Raw genomic sequence first — 16,859 nt, 5'->3', positions numbered from 1 at the left:
GGTTAGGGGAACAGATAGGAGATTTTGTGGTCACGAACAAAACTCACGGAAGGTATGTTGCCTCCCGGGTGCCAGTGTTAGGGATGTCTCGGATTGAGTCTACATGATTTTTGTGGAGGGGGAGCAACCAGAATTTGTGGTGTACATTAGCACCAACGACATAGCTACGAAAAGGGATGAGGATCTAAAAAGTGATTTTAGGAAGTTAGGTTGGAAGCTAAAGAGCAGGACAAGCCGAGTTGTAAACTCAGGATTGCTACTGGTGCCACGTACTCGTGATGCAAGGAACAGACAGCGAGTGCAGTTGAACACGTCGCTACAGGGCTGGTGCAGGAGGGAAGGCTTCAGATATGCGGGAGGTTTGCTAGAGTTCTTCAGGAGGGTTTAAACTAGTTTGGCGGGGGATGGGAACCAGAGCTATGATCAGAGGACAGGGTAGCTGTTGAACAGGCAGAAATCGTATGCAGCAAGTCTATGAGGAAGGATAGACAGTTGATCGGGCAAAGTTGCACTCAGTGGGATGGGTTAAAGTGTGTCTGTTTCAATGCAAGGAGTATCAGGAATAAGAGAGATGAATTTTGAGCATGGATCAGTACTTGGAACTACGATGTTGTGGCCAATACAGAGACATGGATTTCACAGGGGTAGGAATGGTTGTTAGATGTTATGGGGTTTAGATGTTTTCAGAAGAATAGGGAAAGAGGTAAAAGAGGAGGGGGAATGGCACTGTTAATTAAAGAGTACGTCACAACTGCAAAGGAGGTAGTCGAGGAGGGTTTGCCGACTGAGTCAGTATGGATGGAAGTCAGAAACAAGAAAGGAGCAGTCACTTTATTGGGAATTTTCTATAGACCTCCCAATAGCAGCAGGGAGATTGAGGAACAGATTGGGGGTCAGATCTTGGAAAGGTGCAGAAGCAACAGAGTTTTGTCATGGGTGACTTCAACTTCCTCAATATTGACTGGAACCTCCTTAGTATAAATAGTTTGGATTAAGCTGATTTTGCCAGGTGTGTCCAGGAAGGATTCCTGACTGAATATGTAGATAGGCCGACTAGGGGGGAGGTCATATTGGATTTGGTGCTTGGCAACAAACCAGGCCAGGTTTCAGATGTCTCGGTGGGAGAGCATTTCGGTGACAGTGACCACAACTCCTTGACCTTTACCACAGTCACGGAGAGGGACAGGAATAAACAGTATGGGAAGGTATTTAATTAGGGGAGGGGAAATTATATTGCTATTAGACAGGAGCTGAGGAGCATAAATTGGGTACCGATGTTGTTCTCAGGGAAATGGACAACAGTAATGTGGGGTTTTTAAGGAGTACTTGCTGCGAGTGCTGGATAGTTTTGTCCCACTGAGACAAGGAAGGAATGGGAAGGTGAAGGAGCCTTGGATGACAAGAGAAGTGGAGCTTCTAGTCAAGAGGAAGAAGGAAGCTTATGTAAGGTTGAGGAAGCAAGGATCTGGCACGGCTCTAGAGGGTTACAAGGTAGCCAGGAAGGAACTCAAAAATGGGCTGAGGTGAGCTAGAAGGGGGCATGAAGAAGCCCTGGCGGGAATGATTTAGGACAACCTGAAGGCCTTCTACACTTGTGTGAGAAACAAGAGGATGGTCAGAGTGAGAGTAGGGCTGATCAGGGAGCGTGGAGGGAACTTGTGCCTGGCGTCTGAGGAGATAGGGAGGCCCTAAATGAATATTTTGTTTCACAAGAGAGAGGGACCTTGTTGCTCGTAAGAACAGCATGAACCAGGTTAATAAGGTCAAACAGGTTGATATTAAGAAGGAGGATGTGCTGGAAATTTTGAAAAGCATCAGGACAGGATATTCCCAAGGTTCCTACGGGAAGCGAGGAGGAGATTGCTGCGCCACTGGCAATGATCTTTGCGTCCTCACTCTCCACTGGAATAGTACCAGATGATTGGAGGGAGATGAATGTTGTTACCCTGTTCAAGAAAGGGAATAAGGAAATCCCTAGGAATTACAAACCACTCAGTCTTACGTCAGTGATGAGCAAAATACTGGAAAGGATTCTGAGAGATAGGGGGCGGGATTATCCCAGCCCCACGCCGGGCCAGAGAATCCCCGCGAATGGGCCATGCCGCCCTGACGCCGGCATGCGATTCTCCGCAGTGCGGAGAATCGGCACCATTGGCCCCGGCGTGGTTGGCACGGCGTTGGTTGCAGGCCTCTCTACGCAGCCAGCCCGCCGATTCTCTGGCCCGAATGGGCCGAGCAGCCGAAGGAAAAGAGCCGAGTCCCGCCGGCACCATTCTAACCTGCTCTGGGCCGGCGGGACCTCGGTGTGTAAGGGTCAGGTGGCGGCCTGTGTGGGGTTGGGGTCCAACCCCGGGTGGGCCTCCGATGTCGACTGGCCCACGATCGGAACCCAACGATCGGCGGGCCAGCCTCTGTAGCTGGGGGCCTCCTTTCCTACGTGCCGGCCCCTGTAGCCCTGCACCAAGTTGCGTCGGGGCCGGTGCATTGAAGGAGGCCACTATGCATGCACTTGTTGGCGCCTGCGCCACCGCGCATGTCCTCGTTGGCGCTGGCGCAACTGCGCATGTGCAGATCCAGCGGCGCCCAATTTGTGCCGGGCTCTGCAGCTGGAGTGGCGCGAACCACTCCACGCCGTGCTGGCCCCCCTGTAGGGGCCAGAATTAGACGTGGGAGCGGCCCGTTTACACAGTCGTAAAATGAGACGGCGTTTACAATGGCGTGGACACTCTGCCGTGGGATTGGAGAATCCCGCCCAGGATTCATTATTATTTAGAAAAACATAGTCTGATTAAAGATAGTCAGCATGGCTTTGTGAGGGGTAGTTCATCCCTCACAAACCTCATTGAATTCTTAGAGGATGTGACGAGGCACATTGACGAAGATCGGGAAGTGGATGTGGTGTATATGGATTTCAGTAAGACATTTGATAAGGTTCCCCATGGTAGACTCATTCAGAAAGTTAGGGGGCATTGAATACAGGGAAATTTGGCTTTCTGGATACAGAATTAGCAGGCCGAAAGAAGACAGAAGACAGCAAGTGTTAGTGGATGGAAAGTATTCTGCCTGGAGGTCGGTGATAAGTGTGTCCCAGAGGATCTGTTCTGCGACCTCTGCTCTTTGTGGTTTTTATAAATGACTTGTATGAGGAAGTGGAAGCGTGGGTTAGTAAGTTTGTCGATGACACGGAGGTTGGTGGAGTTGTAGATAATGTCGAGGGCTGGTGCAGGTTATGACAGGACATTGACAGGATGCAGAGCTGGGCTGAGAAGTGGCAGATACAGATCAACCTAGATAAATGTGAAGTGATTTATTCTGGAAGGTCAAATTTGAATGTTGAATACAGGGTTAAAGGTTCTTGGAAGTGCATAGGGGAGATGGCAGAGGTAGGTTCTTTACACAGAGAATAGTGGGTGCGTGGAATGCACTGCCAGCAGAGGTGGTGGATTCAAAGTCATTGGGGACATTTAAGCGACTCTTGAACAGGCACATGGACAGCAGCAAATTAAAGGGGCGTAGGTTAGGTTGATCTTAGATTAGGATCAATGGTCGGCACAACATCGCGGGCCGAAGAGCCTGTACTGTGCTGTACTGTTCTATGTTACAGAACACATCTACCAGTTGGCCCACACAGGATCAGAGTGCATGATCTGGGACTCTGTCAGGACGTTGTCGCTTTCCGAGGGTTCACTTTCAAAAAGGCCAATCTGACCTTGGAAGCTGTGATGGTAGATCATTTGTATCCTTTCTACTATTGTTTGGGTCCACATTCACACTGAAATATTGATGAGCTCAGAATCAGTGCTGTTACCCTTCAGTTTCTGGACCTACAAAAAAAGGTAAGTGGGATTAGGGGTAACTTATTAGCTTGGATAGAAGACTGGCTGATGGATAGGAGACAAAGAGTCAGGATAAATGGGTCTTTTTCTGGATGGCAAGATGTAACTAATGGGGTGCCACAGGATTTGGTCCTTGGGCCCAGCTATTTACAATCTATATTAACGACTTGGATATAGGGATAGAAGGATCTTTAGCCAAATTTGTAGATGACACAAAAATAGATGGGACAATAAGTTGCAATGAGGAAATAAGAACCTTACAAATGGAGATGGATAGGTTAGGAGAGTGGGCCAAAATGTGGCAGATGGTGTTTAACGTGGATAAATGTGAGGTCATGTATTTTGGTGAAAAAAATGGAAAGGCAACTTATTATCTAAATGGGGAGAGAATTTGGAGTGCTCCAGTGCAGAAGGATCTGGGGGACCTCATGCATGAGTCACAGAAAACGAGCATTTGCAGCAGATAATAAGGAAAGCAAATGGAATGTTGGCATTTATAGAAAAGGAATTGAGTATAAAGGTAAGGAAGTGTTGTTGCAATTGTACAAGGCGTTGGTAAGATTGCACTTGGAGTATTGGGCACAGTTTTGGTCCCCTTATTTGAGGAAAGATGTAGTGGTATTGGAGGCAGTTCAGAGGAGGTTCACAAGATTGATTCCAGAGATGAGGGTTTGTCGTATGAGGAGAGTTTGAACAGTTTAGGCCTATACTCTCTAGAGTTTAGAAGAATGAGGGACATCAAATCGAGGTAGACAAGATGCTAAAAGGTACGGATAAAATAGGCATGGAGCTGATGCTTCCTCTTGTGAGGCATTTTAAAATGAGAGGTCATAATCTTAGAATAAGAGGTAGCAAATTTAAAACAGATTTGAGGAAAAACAACTTCTCCCAAAGGGTTGTGAATCTACAGAGTGCGGTGGATGCAGGGACAGTGAGTAAATTTAAGGAGGAGTTAGACAGAATTTTAATTGGTAATGGGTTGAAGGGTTATGGAGAATGGGCAGGATGGTGGAGTCGAGGCCAAGATGGGATCAGCCTTGATCACATTGAAAGTGTTTGGACTTGGGAGGCTAAATTGCCTATTCCTGCTCCTAGGTCATGTGTTCTAGGGAGGAGATGCTCTGGCTGGTTTTGCAATGCAGCTCTTGGCCTGTAACATTGTGGGTAGCAGATGAGGAACATCTCTAACAGTAATAGATATGATAGAATGGTGGAGCAGACTCAATGGGCCAAGTGGCCTACTTTTGCTCCTGTATCTTATGAACTTATGAAAGTAAAATTGACCAAGTTGCCATCCATCAAGTGAAAGAGAATAAATCTCCATTGCTTTATTTTCTCTTTACTTAATGTTGGTAGTTTCAAAATCAAAAGTTTTCAGGCTGGATTCTCCCTTTTGGGGACTAAGTCTCCATGCCCGCCGGAAAACGAGCGATAATCACTCCAGACCATTTTCCAGGGGGCTAGCAGGGCCCCACCGGCAGCCAGAGCTGTGGGACACACGCTGGGGCCCTGCTGTCCAGACCGCCGGGGACATGGCGGGCCCACACAGCGGGCCGGCGCAGAGGAAGGTAAGATCTCGCCCAGATCGCGAAGGCCTGCCAATCGGTGCCTCCCGATCGCGGGCCTGGCCACCACTGAGGCCCCCCCCCCAGTTGTCAGATTCCTCCCAACCCCACCAGGACTGCCACCGCAGGTCTGAGCTCCCGCCGGGTGTGAACCACGGCGGCGGGAACTTGGCCGGTCAACCCCGGAGAATTGCCGCGGGGGCCGTTGGACTGGCGCCTCGTCGACTGCGCGCATGCTCTGGCGGGTCCGCAGAAGCACCGTCCCGCCGGATATCCGGCATGAATGACTATTCTCCACCCCAGCACGGGCGCGATTCCGGCGCAGAGGGTCGGAGAATCTCATCCTTAGTGTAGATATCATTTGTAGTCTGAATTAATGTGTTGTTTAGCATTTTGTGCTAAATTGATAAAAGTCATTAAAACAAAACTAAACCGATATTTGGGGTTTCAGAGAAGCCGGTGTTCATGGAGTGGAGGAAGGGCGATGTTGTGGCCTTCCCCTCTCTGATTGCATGGCAGCAAATTTTGCTGGAGTGGCGGTTGGCATCGCCACCGGGAGTAGCAGCATGGTTGGGTGACCTGTACAACTTCCTGCGGTTAGAGAAGATAAAGTATGAGTTAAGGGGCTCAGCGGGGGAGTTTGAGAAAAGGTGGGGGACGTGTGTGGCCGTGTTTGAGGAGCTATTCGTCGCAGGGGGGTGAGGGGGTGTGATGAGCAGAGGGGGGGGGGGGGTTAAAAAGGGGAGAAATCTGTACAGACTGTATAGTTGATTGTTGGGAAGTATGTTTCCCAGGTTGTTTACTTGCTGTAACCTGTTTTGATACATGTTTGTAATAAAATACGTTTAAAACAAAAATGAAACCTGCATTTATCGTTAAATACGCAGCCTGAATTGTGTGACAATTAAAGTACAAGTAATTCATTAATAGATGTATTAGTAAGGCTGGTGATGTAATGCGTAACACACAAAGTTCATAACTTTTATAATTACATACACAATATATCATTGACACCTGATAATTAATATGAATTCTCCAAATGTTGTGAGAATTGTAAGATGCTCCTTTGCCAGACAGGCTAATAAGATAACATAAACTTTTTTAACCTTGACTGAAGGAATGAATCGGCTTTTATTCACGATGTCTCAATTACAAATGACAGACAGTTATGTTACCCAATTCATTTTTTTTTCTTAATAATCTTTATTATTGTCACCCAACAGTACGTCTTTCGGGACTTGTGGAAGGAAACCGGAGCACCCGGGGAAACCTACGCAGACACGGGGAGAACGTGCAGACTCTCCGCACAGACAGTGACCCAAGCCGGGAATCGAACCTGGGACTCTGGAGCTGTGAAGCAACAGTGCTACCGTGCCACCCAATTATTGGTCAACACTTAGGCTAACTTGAGAAGCCATTATCTTAAAGTTGAGACAATGTGCATAATTAGCTAAAAAAAACAAATGTCTAACTATTGACAATTATGGGCCAATTGGCTATTTTACAACTGACTGAGGTGTGCTTTCAACAACTTTAAGGTATAGAAAACGGGTCTCAAGAAGTCATATCAAGAGGTGTAAAGGTATGTTGTTTTAACATGTTATCCATGTTTTTGGAACCTTCACTTAATTTCCTGGTCTGAGAAGGGTGGTGAGAAGTATGTTCAGTTGTTAAAGTTAACCTTTCTCCTCTTACTGTAAATTATTGCTAATTAGAGTAAATTGACACTGCTTTTTATCTTTTGGACATGTTACTTTTTTTAATAGTTAATAAACTTTCTGAATTTACCAATTGAAGTGTTCTTTCCTGCCATGTGGTTAAGTCTGTAGAAATTGGTGTGATTTATACTTTAGGAGTTATTACAAACAAGAGAACCTATTCAATCCTATTTTAAATAAGTGTAGTTGTAACAGTGTTGTGGTATGGATATGAGCACTGCCATTGGTGCAGAGCACTGGCTTCCCATTGGCTCTGGCTGGTCATGTGCCTCTTATCCGATTGGTTGTGACTAGTCATGTGACTGCTCTCCAATTGGTCGAGAGGCAAGTAGGCCCCGCCTCCGAGGCGGGGTATAAGTACCCAGCGTTCCCGGCGGTCGGCTATTCTCTGTAGTCAACCACCGGGCTAACAACTAGCTGATTAAAGCCACAGTTCGGATCCTAAATGTGTCTTGAGTCGAATTGATGGTACATCAAACAGTAAGGAAAGTTTAACCTATATTCAACATCTGGTGCAAATGAAATCAGAAGCTCATTGAATGAGGAATCACAATTGCAAATCCACTTGCCTATGTCAAAAAGCTGGTGGATAACACTGATTAGACGATCATGCCTCTACTGTTCTCAAATAATATTAATTCTCCTCTCATCCAATTATGAAAATGCAAGATTCTTATTTTCACACCATCAATCCTTGAGACTTACTCTGACAATCAAATTGGCAAGTGCTAAATTATAGAATCAAGCAATTAGATTCCTGTTGAGAACGATCAATCACAATTTAACTCTTAAATTAGTTAACTCTTACTCCAATTCAAAATAGGTGGAGATTTATTGCAAAATCGACTCAGATGGTTGAATTTTGCTGTTAATGGGAGTTGCACCACTGGGTCAAAAGCATGAGGCGACTCTGCATTGGCTGGCGACGGAACCAGGTAGACATATTGCTGGAGGCAACCTATTTAGAAGCCACTATCCAATTAAGAACGGAAGCCCACCCCGAGGAGCAGCGGCCTCAACGGTGCCACTGCAGTGGCCATTGTTGAGACTGCAACAGCAGGAAGAGGTGCCCACAAAGACAGTAAGTGTGATCGGTGGATGCAGAGGCCAGACAAACTACAGTGATCAGTGATCTCTTGAATGGGCTGCCCTGAATAATGGATTAAGATAGAGACATAAATAATAGGGCAGGATTCTCCATTTGCGAGACTGTTCTTCCACCGGTGGAGAATCGGTGTAAATGTGCGCTGCCGTTTTGCTGAGAGCAGTGCCATTCCAACGAGGGTGGTCATTGTCACCAAGGGCTTTGCAGTGCCCAAAATTGAAGATTCAGCTCTGCCAGAAAGTACTGGGAAGCCGATAAGGTACAATTGGTGACTCCCCCCACCCAACAGTAGGCCCTCCCAACACAGATTAAATACCCACAGAGGCAGGAGGTGGCCCCTTAAGTGACTTGTTTTGCCTCCCAATGGACATCCAGATAGCCAACCTTCTGTCACCTTGCACCATTTTGTCAGATTTACTAATCCATCCACAAAGGACCTGGAAAAATCTAGCGGCGGCTTTTCTGAATTGCCAATTTCAGTCAGGGGCAGAATAATAATGACTTGCATATGTTTAATTGAGAGTAAATTAGTTGATTTCAGGATCAGGTCAGTTAATGGACTCAATATTTACAGAGGAAGTCTACTTTTCAGCTGCATCAGCACTTCCCAGGTATCCTTATATTTTGGTGAGGTGGTGACATAATTGTAATGCTGCTGAATACAGAGACCCAGGCTAAGGCTGAATTCAGTTAATAAATCTTGAATTGAAAACCTAGTCTCAGTAATGGTCCCTGCAATGAAACTATTATTAATTGTTGTAAAAATCCATCTGGTTCACTAATGTCTTTTCGGGAAGGAAATCTACTGTCCTTACATGGTCTGGCCAACATGTGACTCAGACCCACAGCAATGTGTTTGGCCCTCTGCATAGCCTAGCAAGCCATTAGTTTCAAGGGCAATTACAGGTGAGGCAAAAAATGCTGGTCTTGTCAGCAGCACCCACATCCCATGAAAGAATTTTTTAAAAGCCTGATTGATTCAAGTATGAAAATACTATAACACTATACAAAGTATTCAGTATGATATAAGGTGATGAATCTTACATTGTAGACTTGCGATATCATGTTGAATACCAGAGTCTCCAATATCTTCCAATGAATCGGAAAAGGTGCGGCTTGTTCGGGAGATAGAGCCACTTTCAAAAGTGGACCTGGAGAGCAGTAGACAAAAGAAATGTTAATTTAAACAGGAATCAGTACAGGAATCAGGGAGCTTCAATTATAATTCCCAAATGTTAAACATTGTCCCTTAGAAAATATTCAATAACTGCACTTTTTGCCCTTGCATTTTGTGCCTAAATTTCCTCTCCTATCTCTTGAATGGGCTTCTCTGAATAATGTATTAAGATAGAGACATAAATAATAGGGCAGAATCCTCCATTTGCAAGACTGTTCTTCCACCGGTGGAGAATCACTGTAAATGTGCGCTACTGTCGAGAGTGTCGGTGACGATCTGTTCAGGACATGCAAATGGGCTACCATGCTGGGGTCGGGATTAGCCCTTAGAGCCACTCACACCACTCTCTCATTCCAGTAAGAAGATGGTGACGAGAAGAGCTGCACCTCACTTCCTCGATGTGGAAATAGAAAGACTGCTGGATAAAGTCCTGAAGAGGGCCATCCGCTTCACCAGGGTGGGATGGAAACCCAAACTCGCCCTTCTAATGGGCTTGGGATGAGGTGGCAGAGGCCGTAAATGTTGCCAACATGACCAAGAGGACCGGCCTGCAATGCTGTAAAAATGCCAATGACCTCCATCGAGCAGCTCAGGTGAGTAACCAACTCTGTGTCACAAGCATCACTTCCAATCATCCTAGACGCCACCGGATAGTAGTCGTTGAGGTGCATTGTCTGGTTCTTCTTTGGCACTGGTATGATAGTGGTCTGCTTGAAGCAGGTGGGAATCTCAGAACGAAGTAGGGAGAGGTTAAAGATGTCCGAGCACACACCCTTTTGATTTATTGTTGTCACATGTATTAGTAGACAGTGAAAATTATTGTTTTTTGCATGCTGTACAAACAATGCATATTGTACATAGGGAAGGAAGGAGAGACTGCAGAATATAATGTTACAGTTATAGCAAGGTGTAGAGAAAAGATCAACTTAATATGAGGTAGGTCCATTCAAAAATCTGATGGCAGCAGGCAACAACATAGAACATAGAAAATACAGTTCTTGAGTCGATTAGTATGTGACCTCAAACTTTGGTATCTATTTCCTGACGGAAGAAGGTGTAAGAGTATGTCCGGGATGCATGAGGTCCTTAATTATGCTGGCTGCTTTTCCGAGGCAGCGGGAATTATAGATAGAGTCAATGGATGGGAGGCTGGTTTGCGTGATGGACTGGGCTACATTCACGACCTTTGTAGTTTTCCGCGGTCTTGCGCAGAGCAGGCTCCATACCAAGCTGCGATACAACCAGAAAGAATGCTTTCTATGGTGCATCTGTAGAAGTTGGTTAGAGTCGTAGCTGACGCCAAATTTCCTTAAGACTTCTAAGAAAGTAGAATCATTGGTGGGCTTTCTTAACTATAATGTCGGCATGGGGGGGACCAGGCCAGGTTATTGTTGATCTGTACACCTAAAAACTTGAAGCTCTCGACCCTTTCTACTTCGTTCCCATTGATGTAGACAGGTGCATGTTCTCCACTACGTTTCCTGAAGTCGATGACAATCTCCTTTGTTTTGTTGATATTGAGGGAGAGATTATTGTCTATGCACCAGTTCACAAATTCTCTATCTCATTCCTGTACTCTGTCTTGTCAATGTTTGAAATCCGACCCACTATGGTGGTGTCATCAGCAAATTTGAAAATAGAGTTGGAGGGGAATTTGGCCACACAGTCATAGGTGTATAAGGAGTATAGTAGGGGGCTAAGGACACAGCCTTGTGGGGCACCGGTGTTGAGGATGATCGTGGAGGAGGTGTTGTTGCCTATCCATACTGATTGTGGCCTTGGCTTAGAAAGTTCAGGATCCAGTCACAGAGGGAGGAGCCGAAGCCAAGGCCGTGGTTTTTGGAGATGAGTTTCGTAGGAATGATGGTGTTGAAGGCTGAGCTGTAGTCGATAAATAGGAGTCTATAAATAGGAATAAGTATGATAAATAGAAGTCACCCGCCAGTTGGTCTGCGCAGGATCTGAGTGCATGACCAGGGACTCGTCAGGACACGACGCTTTCCGAAGGTTCACTTTCAAGAAGGCTAATCTGACTTCAGAAGCTGTGGTGGTAGGTATAGGTGTGTCCGAGGCTGCTAGGGCATTGACAGCGGTTTGATGGTTTCCTGCTCGAACCCAGCATAGTATGCATTGAGTTCATAGGGGAATGGCGCGCTGCTGCTGGAGATTCTAGTCGGCTTTGTAGAGAGTCTGTGTCATTAGTTAGTGGCTCTAGCTTAGTCTGGTATTGTCTTTTGGCATCCCTGATGGCTTTGCGCAGGTCAAACCTGGATTTCTTGGGTAGGTCAGGGTTGCCTGCCTTGAACACCTCAGATCTGGCCTTCAGTAGGGAGTGAATCTCACGATTATACCATGGTTTCAGGTTGGGGAACGCACGTGCTACCTTTTTCAGCATGCAATCTTCTATTCACTTGCTGATGAAGTCTCTGACGGTGGTGGCATACTCGTTTAGGTTGGCCACTGAGTTCTTGAATATGGACCAGTCCACTGACTCCAAGCAGTCACATAGATGCTCATCTGTTACCTCGGATCAGCATTGCACAACCTTCTTAACCGGATTTTCCCGCCTAAGTTTCTGCTTGTATGCTGGGAGAAGGAGCACCGTCTTATGGTCCGATTTTCGTCCGAAAGTGCGGTCGAGGGATGGATCGATAGGCGCCCTTGATGTTTGTGTAGCAGTGGTCAGAACAAGCAATAAGAATACCAAAGGTAATAATATCCAGATGATTTCTAGTGCCATGATCTAGTGAGTGTAGAAATATGAGATCATATGGTTAAAGCGATTTTGCAGCAAGCATTTTAGATTATTAACCAATTTGGGAGATGGGAGCAGAGAGATTTCACCAAAACAGAGTCAGGTCCAATATCCTTAGGATGATTTATGTCTGCCATTGGGCAGGATTTAAATTATTTGGAAGGGGGATGGAAAGCAGGAGATAACATTAGGAAGGTAAAACAAAGTACACAAAGAATTAGGAAAGATAGTTAACATTAGAGTAAGAAATGGCAGGACATTAGGTAGGGGCAGAGTAAGAGGGAATGCGAAGGTAAATTAGATTTACTGTGCATGTGTGTGAATGCAGAGAATGTGGTAAATAAGGGACACCTAGGTGTAAAGCATACAGGATTGGATCAGATTTTGTTCAGCAAAGATATGAAAGGAAAGAAAGGAAGAGGGGTGATTATGAAGAGCATTATTCTATTAGGGAGAAGGCAGGGGAGTAGCACAAGGTAAATTGTTCTTTCAGAGAGCCAGCACAGGCATGCCAGATCAACTGGCCTTCTGTGCTGTAACTATTCTAGGATTAGACTTCCGAAGAGTGAAGGTACTGTAGCGGGGTCAAGGACAAAATCTGTTTGTTTAGATTTTAAAAACAATATAAATACCATTACACTACTGGATATATTCCATTGGCCCAACTAGTTTAGCTCTGGTTTAGCTCACAAGGCTAAATCGCTGGCTTTTAAAGCAGACCACGCAGGCCAGCAGCACGGTTCGATTCCCGTACCAGCCTCCCCGGACAGGCGCCGGAATGTGGCGACTAGGGGCTTTTCACAGTAACTTCATTGAAGCCTACTCGTGACAATAAGCGATTTTCATTTTCATTTTCATAGTGGTAGAGATATAGAAGAACAGATTTCCAAGGAAATTACACAGACCGAGGTTCAGGATCAACAAGCCCTGCAACTCTTGGACTCTACGTTCCACGCTCTCCCAGGAAATGGCGATATCCACAACCCGCTGGCAAGTTAAATTGGCCTCCATAAGGAGTTTCCTTTGGTATTGGCCTCTCAGAGCCCACAGACAAAACAATCCCGCCAGGATTCGGACAGTGCGGCCCCGAATTCACATGAAGTGGCGAGCGTGCTTAAGCGTGCCAAAGATACGGCATTACATTCTCCTTGGGCCTGTGAGGCCATGTGAAAAAGGAATCGGCAGACCATTATCGGGGTTTGCAGGTTTAGATGTGCCTCGGCCGTGGCCACCAACACGGCGAAAGTCTTGTAGTCCGGTCTGTCTGGGTGTGTGAGGCTCTTGAGGAGCGGATAGGTGGGTCCCCTGACTACATTCAGCAGGATAACAATCTGCCGTTCATTCCCAACAATTGCTTTAGAGCAGAAAAATACAGTACCTGCTCTATCAGTTATCGGTACCGGCATCGAACTGTTCCAAGTTTCCTAATGTGCAGCATCTCACCGTTCGGAGTGGAGGCCTCTGTGGGCCTGAATGAAGTGGGTCAGTGGTATAACACACGGCAGCTATGGCAGCTCAACTTCACCCTCACCACCAGTGTAGAACCCAACGGGAGACACAACAGGAACGCACGGTAGGGTAGAAATGAACAACTGGTTTATCATGGTATACACAAATAGCGAAACTACAACTCTTCTACCCGAAGGACCACCCTTATACTGAGCAGTTCCCCCTTGTTAAGACAAAACTCCACCCCAATTTCCGGGGTTCGTACTCAGCTGTGTAAGGGGGAAATCGTATGGAGCACAGTCCTTGACCCCATAAGGGGTCATAACACAGTACCATTTCAATAAATGTGTTGTAGTAGTTATTGACATCAGAAGTTATGAAATTCCATAGGCAGATGTCTGGCCATGTCTTAATTATATTCCATATTGGAACCTTCCAGAAAAACCAGACATCAGGTGACTTGTGGAATCATCTTAAGCCAGTGTCTTTCCTTGCTTTTAAAAGTCCTTTTCAAACAATTCAATATATGTTTGTGGAGCTGATGAAATTAAAGATTATTATTAATTTCACATGTACATAGGTAACCTCATTGTGACAGTAGCTTTGCCTGTTCCAGTCAACTCTGTGCTCCAGGTCGTACCTCCTTCTCTTGCATGGCGATCGTCCCACCGATGTGGCCTCTTGATACCCAGGGTCACCTCATTGTTGTGCACGTTGCCAGGGTGCTGCTTCAATGGCCTTTGTGAGATGGCACAGGACCCCTCCTGATGCCCAGTAAATGTGAAAAAAATATTTACCTTGAGGTGACAATGATCTTACCCCTACCTCTTCCCTCTACCTTGATAAGTCACCACAATTGCTCAGTCCATACACTGAATCCTTTCAGCCAGTTCCCCTCATCTTCAACAAAATTTCCCTGCCTCCATTTCCATTCATACCTTGTCTCAATGGGCATATACAATGAGGGTTCCGTAATCCCAGCCACCTCTCTCAAATTTCCATTGGGATTGAAGGTCTTAATAAACTCAATTGACTTCAAAATAAGCATGGGTCTGTTCCAAGATTTGTTTCACAATAGTGGTGAGATTTGAACCTGGAACCCCAAAGCATTGCTCTAGGTTTGTGGTTTACCAGTTCAGTGACATAGACCTCTAGGCCACAGGACCAAGCCCTTTCCAGCACTACTGATTTGGAACAGGAAGATCTGACCCATGTTGTCAATCAGCAAGTAAAATTGATTTGATGTCAGTGGGGCAATTTTTGGAGCTCAACACCCTAGCCGACACTCTCTAAACTTTGAACTGCTTAACAAGTTTCCCCACCAATTTTATTTAAAAGGATAATCAACAAATACTGGTAAGGATATTGAACCACTTGCTGGTTAATTGCTGGCTGATTTCTCATGGCTGTTGTTAAAGTTCTACAACTGTGCTTTGTTTCGAGTTGCAAAAGTTGTTTCAAGTTGTGTGGCAGGTGCTGAAGGACATTTTGTTGAATTTGAGACTGCTGGGGCAGCACGGTGGCGCAGTGGTTAGCACTGCTGCCTCATGGCACGAGGTCCCAGGTTCGATCCCAGCTCTGTGTCACTGTCCGTGTGGAGTTTGCACATTCTCCCCGTGTTTGCCTAGGTTTCGCCCCCACAACCCAAAGATGTGCAGGGTAAGTGGATTGATCACCCTAAATCGCCGCTTAATTGGAAAAAATGAATTGGGTACTCTAAATCTTTTTCCAAAAAAAAAGAATTTGAGACTTCTGGAAAAATCAGTTGTTCCCAGATACAGTACGCAGGCATTCCCCTTGGAATACAGTACAATTGGATGAATGAACAGGGGCTATACGGAGCAGGATAAGCTGCTAGCAGAAGAGAAGGGGGAGGAGGGTTCTCAGCAGGAGGTCCTATCTACGAAATATGTTCAGAGAGCAATTTCCCTGCATCAACCTCCAAGAGGAACAGTGTATGAAATTTTAACTCATTGGTAAGGATGCATTCACTGAAACCTGCCATCTGCTGCAGCCAGAGCTGCAACTAGGGCAAAGACCACTTTGTCAGCGGCTATGAAGATGACCACGGCAATGAACACTTAGGTGTTTGGTTCCTTTCAGACTAGAGCTAGAGATAGTTGAAACATCTTGCAGTGTGCTGTCCATTGTTGTGTGAGAACGGTCAATTTAGACTGTCTATTCAAACACAGCAAAATACTTTCATTCCTGGTTGTCGGGGATAAAGAAGGCAGGGCAGGTACATGGCTTTGCAAGAACTGCAGGCTTCCCCAAGGTGCAAGCTGTCATTGACAGAAAGTACTTTACTTTGTGGAACTAAAAGGGATTGCACTCTTTTAACATCCAGCTTGTGTGTGGGCAATGAGTTATGCAGGTCAATGGCAGCATTTATATGCCTTCATTTTACATCAGTCCACTGTACCTGCTGCATTTCAGCCACCATAGCAAACTAAAGGGAGGTAAATGTGCCATATAGCTAATAACTCCAGTGCAACAAACAAACATAAGTAGCATATGTAGAATGAAAGCAATGCTGTCATGTAAAATGTAATTGGACAGCCCATTGACATTCATCCTGGACTATGCTGGAGGAATCCTGCCACACTGAGCACAGCAGATGCCTCGATTTGTAGTGGTCGGCTGTGTAAGATTGTCATCATTAGGGGACAGCTCTTGTCACTACCTATATGGCGAGCAGCAAAAACATGAGGAAATGAGGAGGAAGAAGAGGAAGTGAATCAACTGTCTGAAAGGAGGCAAACTGAAGAGCCCCGTTTCTATTTTTTACCCAACACATATACTTTATTCACAGCATTTGTAAAAGTCCATTCTATAACAATTCAAATTGGACATTAAGGAAAGGACAATACAGTTCAATTTCTTTTTGTGGCACTCTGAGGTACCTCAATACATTTGAAATTACACGTTATAATTACAATAGACATTTCAAGTCAAACATACAACCAAAGGTGCTTTAAATGGCTACAACCACTCGGGTAGCCAGGCCTGACCTGGAAGAGGACAAAAGATTTGTCAGTCATGTTTCCAATGACTTCTCTTACAGCACTTTACTTCGGCTCCTGAGGATAGTTTGAACTGGTCACAGATGCTCATCAATCTGCAAAGCGACAGTCGATCAGAGCAGAAGATGAACACCCTCTTTCTGCCTAAGCTGTCTGTGAACTCATTATTTGCTTATAACTGTTCACCTCTAACATCTACTTCTCATAAAAGATAATTGACAAGAAATGTGA

At 45.5% G+C, this 16,859-nt stretch overlaps 1 protein-coding gene across 1 annotated transcript in view; it reads right to left on the bottom strand.

The window, feature by feature from the left end:
• Positions 1–16,859, bottom strand: part of dnai4 (dynein axonemal intermediate chain 4) — a 277,873-nt gene that overhangs the window by 203,029 nt on the left and 57,985 nt on the right. Inside the window, 1 exon segment of the mRNA XM_038794441.1 lies at positions 9,269–9,375. Within this exon segment, the coding sequence (XP_038650369.1) occupies positions 9,269–9,375 (107 nt within the window).

The sequence above is a fragment of the Scyliorhinus canicula genome, chromosome 4, assembly GCF_902713615.1.
Source record: "Scyliorhinus canicula chromosome 4, sScyCan1.1, whole genome shotgun sequence".
NCBI classification, from domain to species: Eukaryota; Metazoa; Chordata; class Chondrichthyes; order Carcharhiniformes; family Scyliorhinidae; genus Scyliorhinus; species Scyliorhinus canicula.
The sequence above is the reverse complement of the archived record's forward strand: the minus strand, read 5'-3'. Positions and strand labels throughout refer to the sequence as shown.